We start from the raw sequence: 24,781 nt of genomic DNA, 5'->3' as shown, positions 1-24,781 counted from the left end.
ACAGACACAGACACACACACACACACACACACAGACACACACACACACACACACACACACACACACACACATCCGCTTACTGTCACAGATGATTTTTCTTGGCTAAAAGTTGATCTGTTGGTCTCAGTAAATCATCACTTTTCCGGAGTGTTTACGATGGGATATATATTTTCAGTTGAATCAAATATGGTAACAGGGAGGTACAGTACAGGATATAGAGTGATTATAAGCTACCCATACTTATAAAAATAAGAATATTTATACTGTTCATATTTGAAGACGAATGCCACATAGAAATTAAGTTTAAGATATGATAAACAAATTTAACAATTTTCTCTCAGAAGCAAACATCAACAAAAAAGTTACATATATTTTTTAAGTGTCTATATTTGGTCCAGCTGATATCATTGTTGGTAGCGATGATGACACACCTAAATCACAGTGTAGTTAGTTCAGCCCCATGGCGAAATCCCAGAAACATTAAAAGCAGGATAAACAAAACAGAGATTCAAATCAGCTTGTCTTGCCTTTCCAACTTTGATTTGATTCCCTTAGGAAATGGCTTAGCAGTCTATGCGTCACGCCCTGATCTGTTTCACCTGTCCTTGTGATTGTCTCCACCCCCTCCAGGTGTCACCGATTTTCCCCTATGTACTTATCCCTGTGTTTCCAGTCTCTCTTGTATGTTTCCAAGTCAACCAGCGGTTTTCCCGTTCTCCTGCTTTTTGCATTCTCCTTTTTCTAGTCCTCCAGGTTTTGACCCTTGCCTCTTTCTGGACTTGGTACCTGCCTGCTTGACCGTTCTGCCTTTACCACGAGCCTGTCTGCCACTCTGTACCTCCTGGACTCTGATCTGGTTTTGACCTTTTTGCCTGTCCACAACCATTCTCTTGCCTAATAAATATTGTAAGACTCCAACCATCTGCCTCCTGCATCAGATATTCTGCCACTGTGTACTCGCTGTTTAGAGCCAAATAGCAGGAAAGTTTGCTCAGTTTCTTTTTGTTAATTCTTTCCAATGTGTCAAGTAATTATCTTGTTGTTTTTTGATAATTTGGTTGGGTCTAATTGTGTTACTGTCCTGGGGCTCTGTGGGGTGTGTTTGTGTTTGTGAACAGAGCCCCAGGACCAGCTTGCTTAGGTGACTCTTCTCCAGGTTCATCTCTCTGTAGGTGATGGCTTTTATGGAAGGTTTGGGAATCGCTTCCTTTTAGAGAGTTGTAGAATTTAACATCTCTTTTCTGGATTTTGATAATTGGCGGGCATCGGCCTAACTTTGCTCTGCATGCATTAGTTGGTGTTTTACGTTGTACACAGGATGTTTTCACAGACTTCTGCATCTAGAGTCTCAATTTGTTGTTTTTCCTATTTTGTGAATTCTTGGTTGGTGAGTGGACCCCAGACCTCACAACCATAACGGGTAATTGGTTCTATAAATTATTCAATAATTTTTAGCCAGATCCTAATTGGTATGTAGAATTCTATGTTCCTTTTGATGGCGTAGAAGGCCCTTCTTGCCTTGTCTCTCAGATTGTTCACAGCTTTGTGGCAGTTACCTGTGACGCTGATGTCTAGGCAGAGGTATATATCATTTTTTGTGTGCTCTAGGGCAATGGTGTCTAGATGGAATTTGTATTTGTGGTCCTGGAAACTGGACATTTTTTGGAACACCATTATTTTGGTCTTACTGAGATTTACTGTCAGGGCCCAGGTCTGACAGAATCTGTGCAGCAGTTTTCGGTGCTGATGTAGGCCTTCCTTGGTTTGGGACAGAAGCACTAGATAATCAGCAAACAGTAGACGTTAAACTTCAGATTCTAGTAGGGTGAGGCCGGGTGCTGCAGACTGTTCTAGTGCCCTCGCCAATTCATTGATATACAGTGGGGAGAACAAGTATTTGATACACTGCCGATTTTGCAGGTTTTCCCTACTTACAAAGCATGTAGAGGTCTGTAATTTTTTATCATAGGTACACTTCAACTGTGAGAGACGGAATCTAAAACAAAAATTCAGAAAATCACATTGTATGATTTTTAAGTAATTAATTTGCATTTTATTGCACGACATAAATATTTGATCACCTACCAACCAGTAAGAATTCCGGCTCTCACAGACCTGTTCGTTTTTCTTTAAGAAGCCCTCCAGTTCTCCACTCATTACCTGTATTAACTGCACCTGTTTGAACTCGTTACCTGTATAAAAGACACCTGTCCACACACTTAATCAAACAGACTCCAACCTCTCCACAATGGCCAAGACCAAAGAGCTGTGTAAGGACATCAGAGATATAATTGTAGACCTGCACAAGGCTGGGATGGGCTACAGGACAATAGGCAAGCAGCTTGGTGAGAAGGCAACAACTGTTGGCACAATTATTAGAAAATGGAAGAGTTTGCCAATGACCATCTGTATGATCCAGAGGAGGAATGGGAGAAGGTCATGTGGTCTGATGAGACAAAAATAGAGCTTTTTGGTCTAAACTCCATTCGCCGTGTTTGGAGGAAGTAGAAGGATGAGTACAACCCCAAGATCACCATCCCAACTGTGAAGCATGGAGATGGAAACATCATTCTTTGGGGATGCTTTTCTGCAAAGGGGACAGGACGACTCACCGTATTGAGGGGAGGACGGATGGGGCCATGTATCACGAGATCTTGGCCAACAACCTCCTTCCCCCATTGAAGATGGGTCGTGGCTGGGTCTTCCAGCATGACAACGACCCGAAACACACAGCCAGGGCAACTAAGGATTGGCTCCGCAAGAAGCATCTCAAGGTCCTGGAGTGGCCTAGCCAGTCTCCAGACCTGAAACCAATAGAAAATCTTTGGAGGGAGCTGAAAGTCCGTATTGCCCAGCGACAGCCCAGAAACCTGAAGGATCTGGAGAAGGTCTGTATGGAGGAGCGGTATTTTGGATATAAAAATAATCTTTATGGAACAAAATGAACATTTATTGTGTAACTGGGAGTCTCGTGAGTGCAAACATCTGAAGATCCTCAAAGGTAAGTGATTCATTTTATTGCTGTTCTGACTTTCGTGACCAATCTACTTTGCTGCTAGCTGTTTGTAATGTTTTTTCCTTACATAAACACTTGGATAGCTTTCGCCAAAAAGCTTTTTTGAAATCTGACACGCCAGGTGGATTAACAACAAGCTAAGCAGTGTTTTGCTATATTGCACTTGTGATTTCATGAAAATTAAATATTTTTGGCGCTCTGCAATTCAGCGGATTTTGACGGAAATGATCCCGCTAAAGGGATGAGTGCGCCAAGAAGTTAACTTGGGTCATCATTTTGGGTAGCCTTCCACAAGCTTCCCAAAATAAGTTGGGTGAGTTTTGGCCCATTCCTCCTGACAGAGCTGGTGTAACTGAGTCAGGTTTATAGGCCTCCTTGCTCGCACATGCTTTTACAGTTCTGCCCACACATTTTCTATAGGATTGAGGTCAGGGCTTTGTGATGGCCACTCCAATATCTTGACTTTGTTGTCCTTAAGCGAGTTTGCCACAACTTTACTTGCAAGTATACTTTGGGCAGTTGTCCATTTTGAAGACCCATTTGCAACCAAGCTTTAACTTCCTGACTGATGTCTTGAGATGTTGCTTCAATATAGCCACATAATTTTCCATCCTCATGAACCATCTATTTTGTGAAGTGCACTAGTCCCTACTGCAGCAAAGCACCCCCACAACATGATGCTGCCACCCCCTGTGCTTCATGGTTGGGATGATATTCTTCAGCTTGCAAGCCTCCCCCTTTTCCCTACAAACATAACGATTGTCAATATGGCCAAACAGTTCAATTTCTGTTAAATCAGACCAGAGGACAAAAAGTATAATCTTTGTCCCCATGTGCAGTTGCAAACCATAGTCTGGCTTTTTTATGGTGGTTTTGGAGCAGTGGCTTCAACCTTGCTGAGCTGCCTCCCAGGTTATGTCGACATAGGACATTGTTTTACTGTGGATATAGATACTTTTGTAACGGTTTCCTCCAGCATCTTCACAAGATCATTATATTTTGTTCTGGGATTGATTTGCACTTTTCGAGCCAAAATACATGAATCTCTAGGAGACAGAATGCGTCTCCTTCCTGAGCCATATGACGGCTGCGTGGTCCCACTGTGTTTATACCTGCAAACTATTGTTTGTACAGATGAATGTGGTACCTTCTTTCGTTTGGAAATTTCTCCCAAGGATGAACCAGACTTGTGGAGATCTACAATTTTTTTCCGAGGACTTGGCTGATTTCTTTTGATTTTCCCATGATGTCAAGCAAAGAGGCACTGAGTTTGAAGGTAGGCCTTGAAATACATCCTTGGCCTTGAAATACATCCACAGGTACACCTCCAATTGACTCAAACAATGTCAGAAGCTTCTAAAGCCATGACATAATGTTCATGCATTTTCCAAGCTCTTTAAAGGCACAGTTAACTTAGTGTATGTAAACTTCTGACCCACTGGAATTGTGATACAGTGAATTATAAGTGAAATAATCTGTTTGTAAACAATTGTTGGAAAAATTACTTTTTGTCCTAACCGACTTGCCAAAACTATAGTTTGTTAACAAGAAATTTGTGGAGTGGTTGAAAAATTTGTATTTTATTAGAAATTGTAAACTTTTTTTTTACCCCTTTTTCTCCACAATTTCGTGGTATCCAATTGTTTAGTTGCTACTATCTTGTCTCATCGCTACAACTCCCGTACGGGCTCGGGAGAGACGAAGGTTGAAAGTCATGCGTCCTCCGATACACAACCCAACCAAGCCGCACTGCTTCTTAACACTGCGCGCGCATCCAACCCGGAAGCCAGCCGCACCAATGTATCGGAGGAAACACCGTGCACCTGGCAACCTTGGTTAGCGTGCACTGCGCCCGGCCCGCCACAGGAGTCGCTGGTGTGCGATGAGACAAGGACATCCCTACCGGCCAAACCCTCCCTAACCCGGACAACGCTATGCCAATTGTGCGTCGCCCCATGGACCTCCCGGTCGCGTCCGGAAAAATGAGTTTTAATGACTCCAACCAATGTGTATGTAAACTTCAACTTCAACTGTATGTTGTGTAATTTGTTAGATATTACTTGTTAGATATTACTGCACTGTTGGAGCTTGAAGCACAAGCCTTTCGCTACACCCACAATGACATCTGCTAATCACATGTATGTGACCAATATTTTGATTTGATTTGACTATGAACTCTCTGAGAGACTCTGGGTTGAAGTCAGTAATAAAGCAATCTACAGTTCTACTGCCAAGGGATGTGCTGTAGGTGTAACTACCATAGGAGTCTCCTCAAAGCCTACGATGGACTATGTACAGACCCAGCGTACGACACAGCTGCAGGAGTTGTGACCCACCTTTGTTGGTTGTTTTGTCATAGTTGTGTCTAGGGGGGCATATTTTGGAGCAAATACTGACACCTCCAGGTAGGTGTTTTTACCCATGTGTGCTGAGAAAGTCAGGTTATTGTCTAGTTCTGGCATTTGTCCCTGCGCCTGGAAATGGTTTATCTCCCCCTCTAGGATGGAGAACTTGTCATCGTTAAAGTATGGGGATTCTATTGGGGGTTCTATAGGGCTCCCGAGTGGTGCAGTGGTCTAAAGCACAGTGGTCTGAAGCTTCACTACAGACTCTGGTTTGATTCCGAGCTGTATTACACCAGGCTGTGATTGGGAGTTCCATAGGGCAGCACACAATTGGCCCAGCGTTGTCCGGGTTTGGCCGGCGTAGGCAGTCATTGTAAATAATAATTTGTTCTTAACTGCCTTGCCTAGTTAAATAAATAAAATATAGGTAGCACACATGAGGACATTCTTCTCTGTTGAGATAATTTCCTTATTAATTTCTAGCCAGCTGTAAAATGTTCCTGTTTTGACTAATTTAATAGAGTGGGTTAGGTCTGTTCTATATCAAATTAGCACAACCCCTGAGTCTCTTCCCTGTTTCACACCTGGTAGTTTGGTGGAAAGGACTACCAGCTCTCTGTAACCTAGAGGGTAACCAGTGGGTCTGTCTCCTCTATACCGTGTTTCTTGTTTGAAACTCTCTCTCTCAATTCAATTCAATTCAAGGGCTTTATTGGTATGGGAAACATGTGTTAACATTGCCAAAGCAAGTGAGGTAGACAACATACAAAGTGAATATATAAAGTGAAAAACAACAAAAATTAACAGTAAACATTACACATACAGAGGTTTCAAAACAGTAAAGACATTACAAATGTCATATTATATATATATACAGTGTTTTAACAATGTACAAATGGTTAAAGGACACAAGATAAAATAAATAAGCATAAATATGGGTTGTATTTACAATGGTGTGTGTTCTTCACTGGTTGCCCTTTTCTCGTGGCAACAGGTCACAAATCTTGCTGCTGTGATGGCACACTGTGGAATTTCACCCAGTAGATATGGGAGTTTTTCAAAATTGGATTTGTTTTCGAATTCTTTGTGGATCTGTGTAATCTGAGGGAAATACGTCTCTCTAATATGGTCATACATTGGGCAGGAGGTTAGGAAGTGCAGCTCAGTTTCCACCTCATTTTGTGGGCAGTGAGCACATAGCCTGTCTTCTCTTGAGAGCCATGTCTGCCTACGGCGGCCTTTCTCAATAGCAAGGCTATGCTCACTGAGTCTGTACATAGTCAAAGCTTTCCTTAATTTTGGGTCAGTCACAGTGGTCAGGTATTCTGCCGCTGTGTACTCTCTGTGTAGGGCCAAATAGCATTCTAGTTTGCTTTTTTTGTTAATTCTTTCCAATGTGTTAAGTAATTATCTTTTTGTTTTCTCAAAGATTTGGTTGGTTCTAATTGTGCTGTTGTCCTGGGGCTCTGTAGGGTGTGTTTGTGAACAGAGCCCCAGGACCAGCTTGCTCTTCTCCAGGTTCATCTCTCTGTAGGTGATGGCTTTGTTATGGAAGGTTTGTGAATCGCTTCCTTTTAGGTGATTGTAGAATTTAACGGGTCTTTTCTGGATTTTGATAATTAGTGGGTATCGGCCTAATTCTGCTCTGCATGCATTATTTGGTGTTCTACATTGTACACGGAGGATATTTTTACAGAATTCTGCGTGCAGAGTCTCAATTTGGTGTTTGTCACATTTTGTGAAGTCTTGGTTGGTGAGCGGACCCTAGACCTCACAACCATAAAGGGCAATGGGCTCTATGACTGATTCAAGTATTTTTAGCCAAATCCTAATTGGTATGTTGAAATGTATGTTTCTTTTGATGGCATAGAATGCCCTGCTTGCCTTGTCTCTCAGATCGTTCACAGCTTTGTGGAAGTTACCTGTGGCGCTGATGTTTAGGCCAAGGTATGTATCGTTTTTTGTGTGCTCTAGGGCAACAGTGTCTAGATGGAATTTGTATTTGTGGTCCTGGTGACTGGACCTTTTTTGGAACACCATTATTTTGGTCTTACTGAGATTTACTGTCAGGGCCCAGGTCTGACAGAATCTGTGCATAAGATCTAGGTGCTGCTGATCTACCCTCCTTGGTTGGTGACAGAAGCACCAGATCATCGGCAAACAGCAGACATTTGACTTCGGATTCTAGCAGGGGGAGGCCGGGTGCTGCAGACTTTTCTAGTGCCCGCGCCAATTCGTTGATATATATGTTGAAGAGGGTGGGGCTTAAGCTGCATCCCTGTCTAACCCCATGACCCTGTGTGAAGAAATGTGTGTGTTTTTTGCCAATTTTAACCGCACACTTGTTGTTTGTGTACATGGATTTTATAATGTCGTATGTTTTAACCCCAACACCACTTTCCATCAGTTTGTATAGCAGACCCTCATGCCAGATTGAGTCAAAGGCTTTTTTGAAATCAACAAAGCATGAGAAGACTTTGCCTTTGTTTTGGTTTGTTTGGTTGTCAATTAGGGTGTGCAGGGTGAATACATGGTCTGTTGTACGGTAATTTGGTAAAAAGCCAATTTGACATTTGCTCAGTACATTGTTTTCATTGAGGAAATGTACGAGTCTGCTGTTAATAATAATGCAGAGGATTTTCCCAAGGTTACTGTTGACACGTATTCCACGGTAGATATTGGGGTCAAATTTGTCTCCACTTTTGTGGATTGGGGTGATCAGTCCTTGGTTCCAAATATTGGGGAAGATGCCAGAGCTAAGTATGATGTTAAAGAGTTTTAGTATAGCCAATTGGAATTTGTTGTCTGTATATTTGATCATTTCATTGAGGATACCATCAACACCACAGGCCTTTTTGGGTTGGAGGGTTTTTATTTTGTCCTGTAACTCATTCAATGTAATTGGAGAATCCAGTGGGTTCTGGTAGTCTTTAATAGTTGATTCTAAGATCTGTATTTGATCATGTATATGTTTTTGCTCTTTATTCTTTGTTATAGAGCCAAAAAGATTGGAGAAGTGGTTTACCCATACATCTCCATTTTGGATAGATAATTCTTCGTGTTGTTGTTTGTTTAGTATTTTCCCAGAAGTGGTTAGAGTCTATGGATTCTTCAATTGCATTGAGCTGATTTCTGACATGCTGTTCCTTCTTTTTCCGTAGTGTATTTCTGTATTGTTTTAGTGATTCACCATAGTAGACTCAGGTTTTCCGGGTCTCTATGTTTTTGGTTGGACAGGTTTCTCAATTTCTTTCTTAGATTTTTGCATTCTTCATCAAACCATTTGTCATTATTGTTAATTTTCTTCGGTTTTCTATTTGAGATTTTTAGATTTGATAGGGAAGCTGAGAGGTCAAATATACTGTTAAGATTTTCTACTGCCAAGTTTACACCTTCACTATTACAGCGGAACGTTTTACACAGGAAATTGTCTAAAAGGGATTGAATTTGTTGTTGCCTAATTGTTTTTTGGTAGGTTTCCAAACTGCATTCCTTCCATCTATAGCATTTCTTAATGTTACTCAGTTCCTTTGGCTTTGATGCTTCATGATTGAGTATTGCTCTGTTTAAGTAGACTGTGATTTTGCTGTGGTCTGATAGGGGTGTCAGTGGGCTGACTGTGAACGCTCTGAGAGACTCTGGGTTGAGGTCAGTGATAAAGTAGTCTACAGTACTACTGCCAAGAGATGAGCTATAGGTGTACCTACCATAGGAGTCCCCTCGAAGCCTACCGTTGACTATGTACATACCCAGCGTGCGACAGAGCTGCAGGAGTTGTGACCCGTTTTTGTTGGTTATGTTGTCATAGTTGTGCCTAGGGGGGCATATGTGGGAGGGAATGCTGTCACCTCCAGGCAGGTGTTTGTCCCCCTGTGTGCTGAGGGTGTCAGGTTCTTGTCCGGTTCTGGCATTTAGGTCGCCACAGACTAGTACATGTCCCTGGGCCTGGAAATTATTGATTTCCCTCTCCAGGATGGAGAAGCTGTCTTCATTAAAATATGGGGATTCTAGTGGGGGGATATAGGTAGCACACAGGAGGACATTCTTCTCTGTTAGGATAATTTCCTTTTGAATTTCTAGCCAAATGTAGAATGTTCCTGTTTTGATTAATTTAATGGAGTGAGTTAGGTCTGCTCTATACCAAATTAGCATACCCCCTGAGTCCCTTCCCTGTTTCACACCTGGTTTGGTGGATGGGACTACCAGCTCTCTGTAACCTAGAGGGCAACCATTCTCAACCTCTCTCTCAATTAAATTCAATGGTCTCTCTTCCTCTATCTCTCTATCCCTTTCTTTTTCTGTCTCCCTCTCTCTGGCAGACAGAGTGGTGTTGAACCATTTGCATGAGATTTACACACTGTCCTGTGAAAAGCACATTCTCTCCATCCATTGGTTCTAACCATGTAACGGGCTCAAGGCCGTGCTTGGCTCTCTCATACCCTGCAGTCACACCATGTTACACATGGCAACTAACACGAAACACACACACACGACACACTGTGGACACACACACAATATATTTAAACATATGTAAACTAGACAGAAGGAGCACATTTCCTAAAACAACAATATTTGCAACCCTTACAAGTGGGTGGGGTTATATCCTGCCTGTTTGGCCCTGTCCGGGGGTATCATCGGATGGGGCCACAGTGTCTCCTGACCCCTCCTGTCTCAGCCTCCAGTATTTATGCTGCAGTAGTTTATGTGTCGGGGGCTAGGGTCAGTTTGTTATATCTGGAGTATTTCTCCTGTCTTATCCGGTGTCCTGTGTGAATTTAAGTATGCTCTCTCGAATTCTCTCTTTCTCTCTCTCAGAGGACCTGAGCCCTAGGACCATGCCTCAGGACTACCTGGCATGATGACTCCTTGCTGTCCCCAGTCCACCTGGCCGTGCTGCTGCTCCAGTTTCAACTGTTCTGGCTATGGAACCTTGACCTGTTCACCAGATGTGCTACCTGTCCCAGACCTGCTGTTTTCAACTCTCTAGAGACAGCAGGAGCAGTAGAGATACTCTCAGTGATCGGCTATGAAAAGCCAACTCACATTTACTACTGAGGTGCTGACCTGTTGCACCCTCGACTACTACTGTGATTATTATTATTTGGCCATGCTGGTCATTTATGAACATTTGAACATCTTGGCCATGTTCTGTTATAATCTCCACCCGGCACAGCCAGAAGAGGACTGGCCACCCCTCATAGCCTGGTTCCTCTCTAGGTTTGTTCCTAGGTTTTGGCCTTTCTAGGGAGTATTTCCTAGCCACCGTGCTTCTGCACCTGCATTTCTTGCTGTTTGGGGTTTTAGGCTGGGTTTCTGTCCATCATTTTGAGATATCAGCTGATCTAAGAAGGGCTTTATAAATAAATTTGATTTGATATCTGTTGTTTTATCTGTTCCTTCCTCTCTCCCAGTCTGCCCCCCTCCTTCCTTCCCTCCCTCCTCTTCCTTCCCTCCCTCCCTCCCTCCTCCTCCCTCCTCTTCCCTCCCTCTCTCCGCTTCCCTCCCTCCCTCCACTTCCATCCCTCCCTCCTCTTCCCTCCCTCCCTGGTAGGATAAGGACGCGTCTCTCTCAGCAGGGATCCTGACTAACAAATGGGGCCAAATGGAGTTGTGCTGCGTACTAACACAGATCAGACTCAGGTGCTAACAATACTCACAGCACCAGCAGCCAGGCTTACTTACACTTACTAATTAACTGATCCTAAATCAGCCTCAAAGCACCAATACACACCAGCAGCTAGGCTTAATTACAGCTTCAATAACTGATCCTAGTTCAGCCTTAATGTGACAATGCATCAGAAGCAGACTGAGACCTTCATTGCAGAACTGAACCAAGATCAGCCTTAAAACTATATCATGGATCGTCAGGCATCCACAGCTCTGTCTATGAATTTGAGCGTGATTACATTTTTCCAGCCCCATCCCTCAGTTTTTTACTGAAACAGTGGCGGAAAGAACAGTTTGTTATTTTCTCAACTGCTAGTTGGCTACATAACCACTGATTTGCTCAATTTTCTCCTTTCAACAGACCAGGCTGTTTCCATAATGTAGTAGATTCTGATGGCCATGGATGAAAACGAGAGTAGGAGAAAGAGAGACTTTCTCATTTATCTCTTCTCCCTCTACCTCTTTCTGCCCCGCCTCTCTCTCTCTCTCTCTCTCTCTCTCTCTCTCTCTCTTCCCTTCCTTCTCCCTCTGCAGTCTCTCCAATAACCTCAATATCCACTCACCAATCAAAATTGAAATCCCATCCTCAGTATCTAAACGCAAAACCAGCACCACTCTGAGTATTGAGATCTCATTGGCTGAACTGACTTCAGACTGTTGGCTGTTTACCTCTTAGTACTTCTATACTTCCAGAAATAAGATCTATCTGTGCTGTGCTGCTGTGTGGAGCTAATATACTTACATTCCCATATCACTCCCCTGGGCCACCATCAGATCTGCAGAAATGGAGTTGTGCCCAGATAGAGATTACAATAGTGAGATGTTTTATGCATCGCAAATGGCACCCTATTCTGTATATAGTGCACTACTTTTGACCATGACTACAGGCACAAGTAGTGCACTATATAGGGAATAGAGTGCCATTTGGGATGCATCCAACGCATGTGTATTTTAGGCAGGTGTGATATCTATAGGACTGACTGAGACAAAGACAGCAGGCTGCTTCCTCCTCGTCCTCACAGCACACAGAGATAGACAAAAGGAGAGGATGCCTCCGGTGTGGATGTTGGATGGATGCCCACTGGCGGATGCTAATTAGCCGTTAGCGTCAGTGCTGATTAGCTGCTGCATAAACACACAGACATGTATGTGTTGTACACACACACAAACACACACAAACACGACAGCATGCATAAATGGACACACACACACACACACACACACACACACACACACACACACACACACACACACACACACACACACACACACACACACACACACACACACACACACACACACACACACACACGCACACAATATTACACACACAGTCATGAGACAGGATAGAGGACAGACCAGAAAATAATCTGTTAACAGTGTTTGGATGCCATTGAAGCACTGAGCATAACACACACTGTAACACCTTGGTCAATGTAGAGTCTGTAAGATGGACAGGACTGACCAGGGAGAAGAGTACTGTCCATATATAAGAGCGGACAGGGTTTAAGTGAGAGCATCCCCCTCTAGACCCAGTTCCATATCATAAAACCCCCTTATAGCACATGACCAACTACCACACGGCCACTTTATATAAGCCTTCATTGCGACAAAGCATTGTGTGTGTGTGTGTTTGTGTGTCTCAGACCAGATACACAAAATCGGGAAAATAACTAGCACACTGCAGCAAACAAGATGAAATAAAAGCCAGAAATATAAACATCTCTTTAAAAAGAGAGAAACAACCGAGACAACTCAATGCCCTCCCTCCATCTAGTCAACCCTCAAGACTGTAGTGTGTCCCACTTGCAAATGGCTGCTTTGACAATTTCAAACTGGAGTAAAAACTAGCTTGTAGCTGGACAACATCCAGTAATTCAGTTAAGTTTAAAGAAAGATGGGAAGATGGAGGGAGAGAGTGAGGGAGAGCGAGAGAGAGATATTGAGGAAGTTAAAAGAGAGAAAAAGGAGAAAAAATATTAAAAGTAAGGACAATATAGAGGGAGAGAGAGGGAGAGAGAGATATGGAGATTGTTTTTCCCAGTATTTCTCTTACTAATAAGTGAGAAGTAGCGGTAGTATGGTGCAGTCCTTCTTTCTTCCAAAGTTTTCCCCCCTCAGGGTGTGACTGTTCCCCTGGCCCTCGCTCTACACGCCTCCTTGTGCCCCCTCCTCCAGTGGAGGAATTCAGCTCTCCTCAACTAGGACCAAAACACTGAGACCTATTTACATGTCAATGAAGGAAGACAACAGATTGTCTTTTTTCACTCCCCCATTTCCTTTCAACCTCTCTCAATTCAATTTCAATTCAAAGATGTTCAAATTGCCAAAGCAAGTGGAATAGATAATATACAAACGTGAAATAAACAATAAATATGAACAGTAAACACTATATTCACAGAAGTTCCAAAAGAATAAAGACATTTCAAATGTCATATTATGGGTATATATACAGTGTTGTAACGACGTGCAAATAGTTAAGGTACAAAAGGGAAAATAAATCAACTTAAATATGGGTTGTATTTACAATGGTGTTTGTTCTTCACTGATTGCCCTTTTCTTGTGGCAACAGGTCACAAATCTTGCTGCTTTGACAGCACACTGTGGTATTTCACCGAATACATATGGGGGTTTATCAAAATTGGATTTGTTTTCAAATTCTTTGTGGATCTGTGTAATCTGAGGGAAATATGTGTCTAATATGGTCCTACATTTGGCAGGACGTTAGTTAGGAAGTGCAGCTCAGTTTCCACCTCATTTTGTGGGCAGTGTGCACATAGCCTGTCTTCTCTTCAGAGCCAGGTCTGCCTACAGCAGCCAAATCAAATCAAATCAAATTTATTTGTCACCTACACATGGTTAGCAGATGTTAATGCGAGTGTAGCGAAATGTTTGTGCTTCTAGTTCCGACAATGCAGTAATAACCAACGAGTAATCTAACCTAACAGTTCCCAAACTACTACCTTATACACAAAGGGATAAAGAAGTGTAAAGGGATAAAGAATATGTACATAAAGATATATGAATGAGTGATGGTACAGAACGGCATAGGCAAGATGCAGTAGATGGTATCGAGTACAGTATATACATATGAGATGAGTAATGTAGGGTATGTAAACAAAATGCACTCAATTTTAGTGGAGGCTGTTTAACAGTCTGATGGCCTTGAGATAGAAGCTGTTTTTCAGTCTCTCGGTCCCTGCTTTGATGCACCTGTACTGACCTCGCCTTCTGGATGATAGCGGGGTGAACAGGCAGTGGCTCGGGTGGTTGTTGTCCTTGATGATCTTTATGGCCTTCCTGTGACATCGGGTGGTGTAGGTGTCCTGGCGGGCAGGTAGTTTTCCCCCGGTGATGCGTTGTGCAGACCTCACTACCCTCTGGAGAGCCTTACGGTTGTGGGCGGAGCAGTTGCCGTACCAGGCGGTGATACAGCCCGACAGGATGCTCTCGATTGTGCATCTGTAGAAGTTTGTCAGTGCTGTTGGTGACAAGCCAAATTTCTTCAGCCTCCTGAGGTTGAAGAGGCGCTGCTGCGCCTTCTTCACGATGCTGTCTGTGTGGGTGGACCAATTCAGTTTGTTTGTGATGTGTACGCCGAGGAACCTAAAACTTACTACCCTCTCCACTACTGTCTCTCTCAATAGCAAGGCAATGCTCGCTGAGTCTGTACCTAGTCAAAGCTTTCTTTAATTTTGGTTCAGTCACAGTGGTCAGGTATTCTGCCACTGTACTCTCTGTTTAGGGCCAAATAGCATTCTAGTTTGCTCCGTTTTTTGTTAAATTATTTCTAGTGTGTCAAGTTATTATCTTTTTGTCTTTTCATGATTTGGTTGGGTCTAATTGTGATGCTGTCCTGGGGCCCTGTGGGGTCTGTTTGTGTTTGTGAAAATAGCCCCAGTGCCAGCTTCCTTAGGGGACTCTTCTCAAGGTTCATCTCTCTGTAGGTGATGGCTTTGTTATGGAATATTTGGGAATCGCTTCCTTTTAGGTTTTTGTAGAATTTAACATATATTTTCTGGATTTTGTTATTAGTCGTTATTGACCTAATTCTGCTCTGCATGCATTATTTTGTGTTTTACGTTGTGCACAGAGGATATCTTTGCAGGATTCTGCGTGCATAGTCTCAATTTTGTGTTTTTCCCATTTTGTGAATTCTTGGTTGGTGAGTGGACCCAAGGCCAATTCAAGTATTTTTAACCAGATCCTAATTGGGATGTCAAATTGTATGTTATTTTTGATGATGTAGATGGCCCTTCTTGCCTTCTCTCTCAGATTGTTCACAGCTTTGTGGAAGTCACGTGGGGCGCTGATGTTTAGGCCGAGGTAGGTATCGTGTTTTGTGTGCTCTAGGTAAATGGTGTCTCGATGGAATTTGTATTTGTGGTCCTGGCAACTGGACCTTTTTTGGTTCCTATAGCAGCACCTAGATCTTCTGCACAGATTCTGTCAGACATGGGCCCTGACAGTAAATTATGGTGTATTTTTGTCTTACCGAGATTTATTGTCAGGGCCCAGGTCTGACAGAATCTGTGCAGAAGATCTAAGTGCTGCTATAGGCCCTCCTTGGTTGGGGACAGAAGTGCCAGATCATCAGCAAACAGTAGGCATTTTAACTTAAAATTCTCATAGAGTGAAGCCGGGTGCTGCAGACTTTTCCAGTGCCCTTGACAATTTATTGATATACATTTTGAAGAGGGTGAGGTTCAAGCTGCATCCCTGTCTCACCACACGGTCCTGTGGAAAGAAATGTGTGTATTTTTTGCCAATTTTAACTGCACACTTGTTGTTTGTGTACATGGATTTTATAATGTTGTATGTTTTCTCCCAACACCACTTTCCATCAATTTGTATAGAAGACCCTCATGCCAAATTGAGTCAAAAGGCTTTTTTGAAATCAACAAAGCATGAGAAGACTTTGCCTTTGTTTTGGTTTATTTGTTTGTCAATTAGGGTGTGCAGGGTGAATACGTGGTCTGTCGTACAGTAATTTGGTAAAAAGCCACTTTGACATTTCCGCAGTACATTGTTTTCACTGAGGAAATGTACAATTCTGCTGTTAATGATAATGCAGAGGGTTTTCCCAAGGTTGCAGTTGACACATATTCCACAGTAGTTATTGAGGTCAAATTTGTCTCCACTTTTGTGGATTGGGGTGATCAGTCCTTGGTTTCAAATATTGGGGAAGATGCCAGAGCTGAGGATGATGTTAAAGAGTTTAAAATAATCTCTCTTTCTCTCTGGGGAAGAGACAGGAATAGTAGGTTCTGTAGTGCATGAGTTTAGTGAGCATAAACTTTTAATTGTGGTGTTCTTACAGGGAACCCACAGTGATAGTGGTAATAAGGCAGTGTGGGGCATGGAGAGGGAGGGGCAGTGTTTAATTATTCATGGATCAAATGTAAGTGCAGGATTAGCCGTTCTGTTCTCATTGGACCTTAAATTAATATCTACCTTAGAGGTCGATAAGGGGCGGTTGTTGGTCATAGGGGGTTTACTTTTCTGTTTTTTAATGTCTATGCTCCTAATAGGGGAGCTGACCGGGTGCAGCTATTTAAGAAGCTTAGACAGGACCTACTGGGGGGAATGAACGACTAGAACTGTACAACATATTACACACTAGATAGGATAAATCTACAGTCGGGGGTGGTCTTAAACAATATGTTGCAATAGCATGGACTAATAGATGTGTAGAGGGAGGGAGGATCTATACAAGGGTGAAAGTAGTGGAAGGGAGGATTTGTGCAGCAATGCTGGATAGGATCTATGGAAGTAAGAGAAGCTGTAACAGGGTTATGGACTCCCAGATCTGCCCTTTGTGGCATCTCAGACCATAACACACAGTTGATTACAGAGCAGGCTGGTTGGAGGAGCTATAGGAGGACGTGCTCATTGTAATGGCTGGAATGGAATCAATGGAGTGGTACCAAACACATCAAACATTAAACAAATTGTTCTTCTACATCTGCATTGCTTGCTGTTTGCGGTTTTAGGCTGTGTTTCTGTATGTGCACTTTGTGACATCCGTAAAAAGGGTTTTATAAATGCATTTGGTTTGATTCCATTGATTCCATTCCAGCCATTACAATGAGCCTGTCCATCTATAGCTCCTCCCACCACCCATTTATTTGTTTTATTTCACCATTGTTTAACCAGGTAGGCTAGTTGAGAACAAGTTCTCATTTGCAACTGTGACCTGGCCAAGATTAAGCAAAGCAGTTTGACGCATACAACAAAACAGAGGTTGAGATACCTACATGTACATACTACCTCAATAAGCCTGACTAACAGGTGTCTGTATATAGCCTTGCTACTCTTTTTTCAAATGTATTTTTACTGTTGTTTTATTTATTTACTCACACACACACACCTTTTTTTTCTCGCACCATTGGTTAGAGCCTGTAAGTAAGCATTTCACAGTAAGGTTTACACCTGTTGTATTTGGCGCACATGACAAATAAACGTTGATTTGATTTGAGATTATTGGTTGAGACTTTGAAAGGGAGGAAAGCTGAGTTTGAGACAATGGTGGAATGTGGTGAAAACAAATAAGGGTGTTTTGCCAGCAGTACTCTGCCCATGGGACAGCTAGGATAAGGTCTACTATGCAGAGGTTGGAGAAGGATATTAGAGGCATTTCTGCCTTACTGGGCAGCAGAACTCAGTGTCAGAGAGGGAGTTAGGGCTAAGCAGACGCAGATGGGTTCTTTTTTACAGGATCAGGTGAAGGGGGCACTTATTAGAGCACGGATTGCCACCCTGACAGACATGGATGCTTCGAGTGCGTTTTTCTTCAACCTGGAGAGGAAGTCGGCGCAGCAGAAGCAGATGTTCCATCTACGGCGTCACTGGAGTTGTCTGATCTCGAATCCAGCGGAGATGACGAGGGTGACTATTGACTAGAAGTCAGACCTCTACGGAGACTGCAACAATCATCCTCAGTGTGCTCAGGAGACTCTGCAGACATTGCCTTTGCTTGAGCCAGAGTGCTGGGCTGGATAGTGAGCTTTCATTTCAGGAACTAACAGCAGCAGAAATCGACCCCCGTGCGCTGGGGGTCGATGGACTAACAGCTGAGTTTTATAAACGTTCCTGTGGTGTACTGGGAGGGACCTCTTGGAGATCTTTCGGGAGTCCTTTGAGAACTCTGTACTACCAATCAGCTGCTAGCGGGAAGTACTGTCTCTACTGCTGAGAAAGGGGGACTTAACTCCATTAAAGAACTTCAGGCGGATGTCGTTGCTCTTCTTGGATTAGAAAATATTGTTCATGCAAATCGGCTGAAAGGTTGTTTGGACACCATAGTTCACAGGGACCAGGCATACTATGTGCCTGGGCAGAAAATCATGGAAAACTTGTTTATTTTGAGAGATGTGATAGACATCAATTCAATGTATGATCAGGATCTGGGACTCTTTTCCATCAATCAAGAAAAAGCTTTTGATAGAGTGTGTCATGTGACTCATATCTATCTGTTTAAAACCATGGAATTGTTTGGCCTGGGTAGCGGGTTTAAAATCATGGGTCAAGCTACTGTACTCTGGGGGCTTCTGATATGGTAAAAGTGGGGGGTAGGCTGAGCCGGCCAGTCTCAGTTAGGAGAGGGATTCGGCAGGGGTGTCCACTCTCGGGTCATATCTACTGTTTAAAAATCAAATCAAATTTCATTTGTCACATACACATGGTTAGCAGATGTTAATGCGAGTGTAGCGAAATGCTTGTGCTTCTAGTTCCGACAATGCAGTAATAACCAACAAGTAATCTAGCTAACAATTCCAAAACTACTACCTTATAGACACAAGTGTAAGGGGATAAAGAATATGTACATAAAGATATATGAATGAGTGATGGTACAGAGCGGCATAGGCAAGATACAGTAGATGGTATTGAGTGCAGTATATACATATGAGATGAGTATGTAAACAAAGTGGCATAGTTAAAGTGGCTAGTGATACATGTATTACATAAAGATGCAGTAGATGATATAGAGTACAGTATATACATATACATATGAGATGAATAATGTAGGGTATGTAAACATTATATTAGGTAGCATTGTTTAAAGTGGCTAGTGATATATTTTACATCATTTCTCATCAATTCCCATTATTAAAGTGGCTGGAGTTGAGTCAGTGTGTTGGCAGCATAGAACCACTGTGTAGGCTGAGGGAGAGGCTGCAGGGGTTGTCAGTTCCAAGGGCAGTAGGTGGGGAGACGGCTTATGTTGATGATGTAACAGTGTTTGTTAGGAGGGAGATGAAGAAGAGGTTAGCAGGGTTCTAGTGTTTGAGGGGGCGGTATCAACTAAGGTGAACTGAGAGAAGAGTGAGGGTCTGATTATGGGGAGATGGGTCAGAGCAGGATCTCCTAGTCTTCCTGGGGGACTACAGTGGGTCAGAGCAGGATCTCCTAGTCTTCCTGGGGGGCTACAGTGCCTCAGAGCAGAATCTCCTAGTCTTCCTGGGGGGCTACAGTGGGTTAGAGCAGGATCTCCTAGTCTTCCTGTGGGGCTACAGTGGCTCAGAGCAGGATCTCCTAGTCTTCCTGGGGGGCTTCAGTGGGTCAGAGCAGGATCTCCTAGTCTTCCTTGGGGACTACAGTGGGTCAGAGCAGGATCTCCTAGTCTTCCTGGGGGACTACAGTGGGTCAGAGCAGGATCTCATAGTCTTCCTGGGCGGCTACAGTGGGCTCGAGTAGGGATGAAGGTCTTAGGGGTGTTCTTGAAGACCTCAGAGTTCCAGGAGAGAAACTGGGAGGATGGAATTATTGGGCCAATAACAATATTTTTTTATTTGTAAAAAATCTCTTGCCAATTCTCTCTCCCTCTCTCTCTGTCTCTGTCTCTTTCTCTCCCTCCCTGTCGGTCTCCCCCTGTCCGTCCGTCTCTCTCTCTCTCTGTCTGTCTGTGTCTCTGTCCCTCTCTGTCTGTCTGTCTGTCTGTGTCTCTCTCTCTCTCACTCTCTCTCTCTCTGTCTGTCTGTCTGTGTCTCTCTCTCTCTCTCTCTCTGTCTGTGTCTCTCTCTCTCTCTCTGTCTGCCTGTCTGTCTGTCTGTGTCTCTCTCTCTCTCTGTCTGTCTGTCTGTGTCTCTCTCTCTCTGTCTGTCTGTCTGTCTCTCTCTCTCTCTCTCTCTCTCTCTCTCTGTCTGTCTGTCTGTCTGTCTGTCTGTCTGTCTGTCTGTCTGTCTGTCTGTCTGTCTGTCTGTCTGTCTGTCTGTCTGTCTGTCTGTCTGTCTGTCTCTCTGTCTCTCTGTGTCTGTGTCTGTCTCTCTCTCTCTCTCTCTCTCTGTCTTTCTCTCTCTCTCTCTCTCTCTCTCTGTCTTTCTCTCTCTGTGTGTATGTCTCTCTCTCTATTTCTCTCCTCAGCCTCTCTGCCAGTGAAGTTCGAAAACGTTTGTAGTTGTACACCACTATATGGTGTCCCATCTTACTCTGAAATCTGCAGGGTGCAAAGAAAATGTTCAAACAGTAATTTACTGCCAGGCTCCCAAACCAGCAGGTGTCCATTTACACTTAAAATAAATGACAAATTACAGATCACAATCACTAGGGTGTAAGGAAAACATGAAAATATGTCACAAAGATTAGTCTCCGATTGACACTCGCCTCTTTCCCTCCCAAAACTCTAGCATCCCAGGGACAATGTGAGGCATGAAGCAATCCCAAAAGGTTAAATAAATATGAGAAAGGAACATGAGCGAAGCTGGGATGGGTTGTCAAGTGTGTCTTGTGATGTTTTAGCTATTCTAAGATGGTAACCTCAGGCCACCAGCCTCATGGGCAGGGAGTGTTTTCTTGTCAGGTCATGTGGTCACTGGTCAGGAAAAGCTAGTCCACAATCATAGGTTAGGTTTACTTTCTGTAGCTGTGTAATGTAGCTCTCCCTCAACCCAACAAGTGCACGTTTCCTAAAGTCCAAAAGCCAATATGTTTGATATGAATCTCATTGTGTAGTTGCCAACAGTTCAGATGGATCAGCTGCTTCTATAAGTGGAAGCTGCCCTGGCCTCATGAATCAAGTTAAGCCCACTAGCAAGGATTAACAATAGCAAAAGAGAAGCTTGTTATTACGACTTGTTGGACCTGCATGTGAGAGAGGGACTGGACTGGGTTGGCTGCAGTGGTTTTGTGTTAGCTGTTTAGTCCAAATTCTAACTTCTCCAGAGTGTCGAGTTAGAACAAATAAAGAGGTACGATAGTAATATCGTAGAGAGTTTGCGCTAAACACATTAATTTTTATTTTATTTATGAGTGTCTTGGGCGTTTATAGGATTTACAGAATTTATAGTGGGCTGTTGCTAAGTGCTACAGTCTGTCACTCTACAGGTTGGAGACTGCAAGGTTGGAGACTGCAGGGTTGGAGACTGCAGGGTTGGAGACTGCAAGGTTGGAGACTGCAGGGTTGGAGACTGCAGGGTTGGAGAATGCAGGGGACTGCAGTATTGGAGACTGCAGTGTTGGAGACTGCAGGGGACTGCAGGGGACTGCAGGCCAGGTGAAATGGAATGGAAAGGGAGTGGGTTTAGAAATCTGTTTATCAATGATGTGTTTATGTGTCTCAGCCTTCCATCTCCAGGTTTTATAAACAAGATGAGACACTTATTCTGCCGAGGCAAAGTGCTCCCTCAGACTAGGGTCAGATGGTTAACCAGACCCAGATTAAATTTAGTCCTCCTAATTTCAAATGAGATTCTCTATTGTTAATGCTTTCAAGTCCAGGAGTGAATTTAATCAGGGTCTGGGAAACCAGCACCTAAACTGTTACTCCAATGTAAAATAAAACATAACAAACTCTCCTTAATCTTCTATCCACAGCCTAGACTACACAAGGAGAGCTGGAAGCCTGGCACACAAAGCTACTGTTTACCTAGCAATTTTACCCAATCCACATACAGTGACCCTGTAGATAGGGACCAATAACATAGTGTAGCAGTGATTTCAGATAATACCTGAAACACACCAAACTAAGGGAGACATCTTGAAATGCAACAGCTGGTTAAAGTCTCGACACATCAACATCCTCCCTCCCTCTCTCCAAGTCAACAGTCCGTTCGAGACCATCAGGGAGCCAGAGGCCTGCGGCAGAGAGCGGTGAGACTGTGTAGCTCAGTAAGCAGACTAAGACTTTGGCAGTAAGAAGTTACAGGATGTCTACTCAAAATATGTTCAACTTTGACTCATTCTTCTAACCACAGCACAGTCTCTTCCAAAGGGCTGAGAACGGTACACACACACACACACACACACACACACACACACACACACACACACAGTCTGAAAATAAACTAAATGTCTTGCCCTGCTAATCAAACACACTTGTTTACTGTTTAATTGTCCCTGCGTGGGCGTAACAGTTAAAAAACAGAGGGAAAGAGTGAGGGATGGAGAGGAAAAGTGAGGGAGTGAGAGAGAGAACACACTGAGTTACACAGTTTAGATCCTCTTGGATTTCTTTGTGTACATAACTAATTCTCTCTCTCTCTCTCGCCCTGTTTGTTTTGCACTCATTCTCTCTGTCTTTCACTCACACGTACACCCACACACTCCAACACCAGCACACTGCAACTCCCACACACACAGTTATCGGGATTCACATAAGCATCAAATTAACGTGGTGCTTTTGAACTGAAACAGTACACCCACAGAGCTCTCACATCTGCCACACTAAATTATTCTGTTCACAGTCACTGTTCAAAGAGAACAGACAGAAGACAGGCAGCCTCAACCAAGACCAAGGCTCTCAGAACAACAACACAGGAGAGAAAAGACAGAGAGAAAGAGGTCTCCTCTCCTCTCTTCTCTGTTCATTCCCACTGTATGCTCGCAAGGGTGTCAAACTCTTTCCACGACGGCAGAGTCTGTGGGTTTTTGGCAGCCAGAACTAGACAACTAGACAATCCTTACTGATTAGTGACCTTAATTCATCAATCAAGTACAAGGGTGGAGCGAAACCCCACAGACTCTCGTCCCTCCGTGGAATGAGTTTGACATCCCTGTGAGCATATTGTTGGCATGAACATAAAACACCCGTACATTTACTATTTCGTCAGTCAGAACCACCCCTATTATTTTGGGTGTGCGTCATCTCGTGCTTTTCACTAGACATTTAACGTGAGAAATCAAACTTGATCCCTCTCCACAGATACACAGTGAAACTGTAGATGGAGACCAGTAACAAAGTGTAGCAGTGACTTTAGATAATACCTGAAACACCAAACTAAGGGAGACATCTTGAACTGCAGCAACTTGTTAAAGTCTCGGCACATCAACATCCTCCCTCTCTCTCTCCAAGGCAACTAACTGTCTGTTTGAGACCATCAGGGAGCCAGAGATCAGCTGCGATAAATGTACATAGACAGGTGCTTGTCCTGTCTTGTAACAGAGAGAGGAAATGCCCTGACTGGCCTCTGTTCCTGGTGTCTCTCTCTCTCTCACTCACACTCACACTCACACTCACACTCACACTCACACTCACACACACACACACACACACACACACACACACACAGCCCACCCCCCTCTCCACAAACACACTCACTCACCAGCGTTCCCCTCCTGTTGTATTGTTCTGTTGTTGGGTCCTGGCTCCATGTCGGGCTTCACAGGTTGTGTGAGGGTTACAGTAACAGACATGACCTAGCCTAGGGCAGATAGAGAGCTCTGCTACTGTCTCCCTGTACAACATACACTCTGCTATGGTCTCTCTCTCTCTCTCTCTCTCTCTCGCTCTCTCTCTCTCTCTCTCTCTCTCTCTCTCTCTCTCTCTCTCTCTCTCTCTCTCTCTCTCTCTCTCTCTCTCTCTCAGCTCGCCCCTACTGTCTCTGAGCTGAGCCAAACCAAGGCTGCTGTGTTACATCTGTCTCTCTCACTGCCTCTATGGAGAAAGAGAGAGGGGAGGAAGGAAAATGAAGAGAGAGAGGGACCAGCAGTCTGCCTTTTCCACAATGTTCTCTCTCACTTTCTGATCTTAAAGATACAGTGTCACTTTTCTTTTGAACATCAAAATGACAGTGATAGTCGGTACTAATGACGTTTGGCATCTCTCTCTGTGTGTGTGTGTGTACTGTATGTGTTGGTGAGAGGGAAAGGGGCAATAGAGCTTTTGGGGAGTCCTTTAACCATTAAGTCCTCTTCCAGAGCAACTGGTTCGGTCCATATAAGATAATACAGAAGTCCCTGAAAGGGGTTTGAGTTTCCCCGAGAGGGGTTTGGGGGTCCCCGAGAGGGATTTGGGTGTCCCTGATAGGGGTTTGGGGGTCCCCGAGAGGGATTTGAGTGTCCCTGAGAGTGGTTTGGGGGTCCCCGTGAGAGATTTGGGTGTCCTTGATAGGGGTTTGAGTGTCCCTGAGAGAGTTTGAGTTTCCCTCAGATGGTTTTGATTGTCCCTGAGAGGGTTTGAGTGTCCCTGATAGGGGTTTAGGTGTCCCTGATAGGGGTTTGGGTGTCCCTGAGAGGGTTTTGGGTGTCCCTGAGAGGAGTTTGAGTGTCCCTGAGATGGTTTGAGTGTACCGGAGAGGGGTTTGAGCTCTAAACGGACTGGGAGAAGGGTTACCATTCAGTGCTATGTATTTAAAGGTGTACTGTGCAGAAATCACTTCGCCTTTTCCTAGTTGCTAAAATTCCAATCGTTCACTTAACTTTAGTTTATGTGAACAAAACAAGCAGTCATTGTGTAGAGAACCATTCTACTATATATTTAAACTGCTGAGAAATATATTTTCCAGAACCAAAAATATTTTATTTTCAGCTGTCTGAA

General features: G+C 43.6%; 1 protein-coding gene across 3 annotated transcripts in view; it reads right to left on the bottom strand.

Annotated features, from left to right (window-relative positions):
* LOC110522816 (disabled homolog 2-interacting protein) overlaps positions 1 to 23,891 on the bottom strand; it is a 251,182-nt gene extending 227,291 nt beyond the window's left edge. For all 3 annotated transcript variants that reach the window (XM_036977016.1, XM_036977020.1, XM_036977017.1), the window contains exon 1: positions 23,568 to 23,891. In XM_036977016.1, the coding sequence (XP_036832911.1) occupies positions 23,568 to 23,658 (91 nt within the window). In that variant the 5' untranslated portion in view covers positions 23,659 to 23,891. The remainder of the gene's footprint in view (positions 1 to 23,567) is intronic.
* Positions 23,892 to 24,781: the final 890 nt, after the last annotated feature.

The sequence above is a fragment of the Oncorhynchus mykiss genome, chromosome 5, assembly GCF_013265735.2.
Source record: "Oncorhynchus mykiss isolate Arlee chromosome 5, USDA_OmykA_1.1, whole genome shotgun sequence".
NCBI lineage: Eukaryota > Metazoa > Chordata > Actinopteri > Salmoniformes > Salmonidae > Oncorhynchus > Oncorhynchus mykiss.
This window is presented reverse-complemented; position numbering and strand designations above follow the sequence as displayed.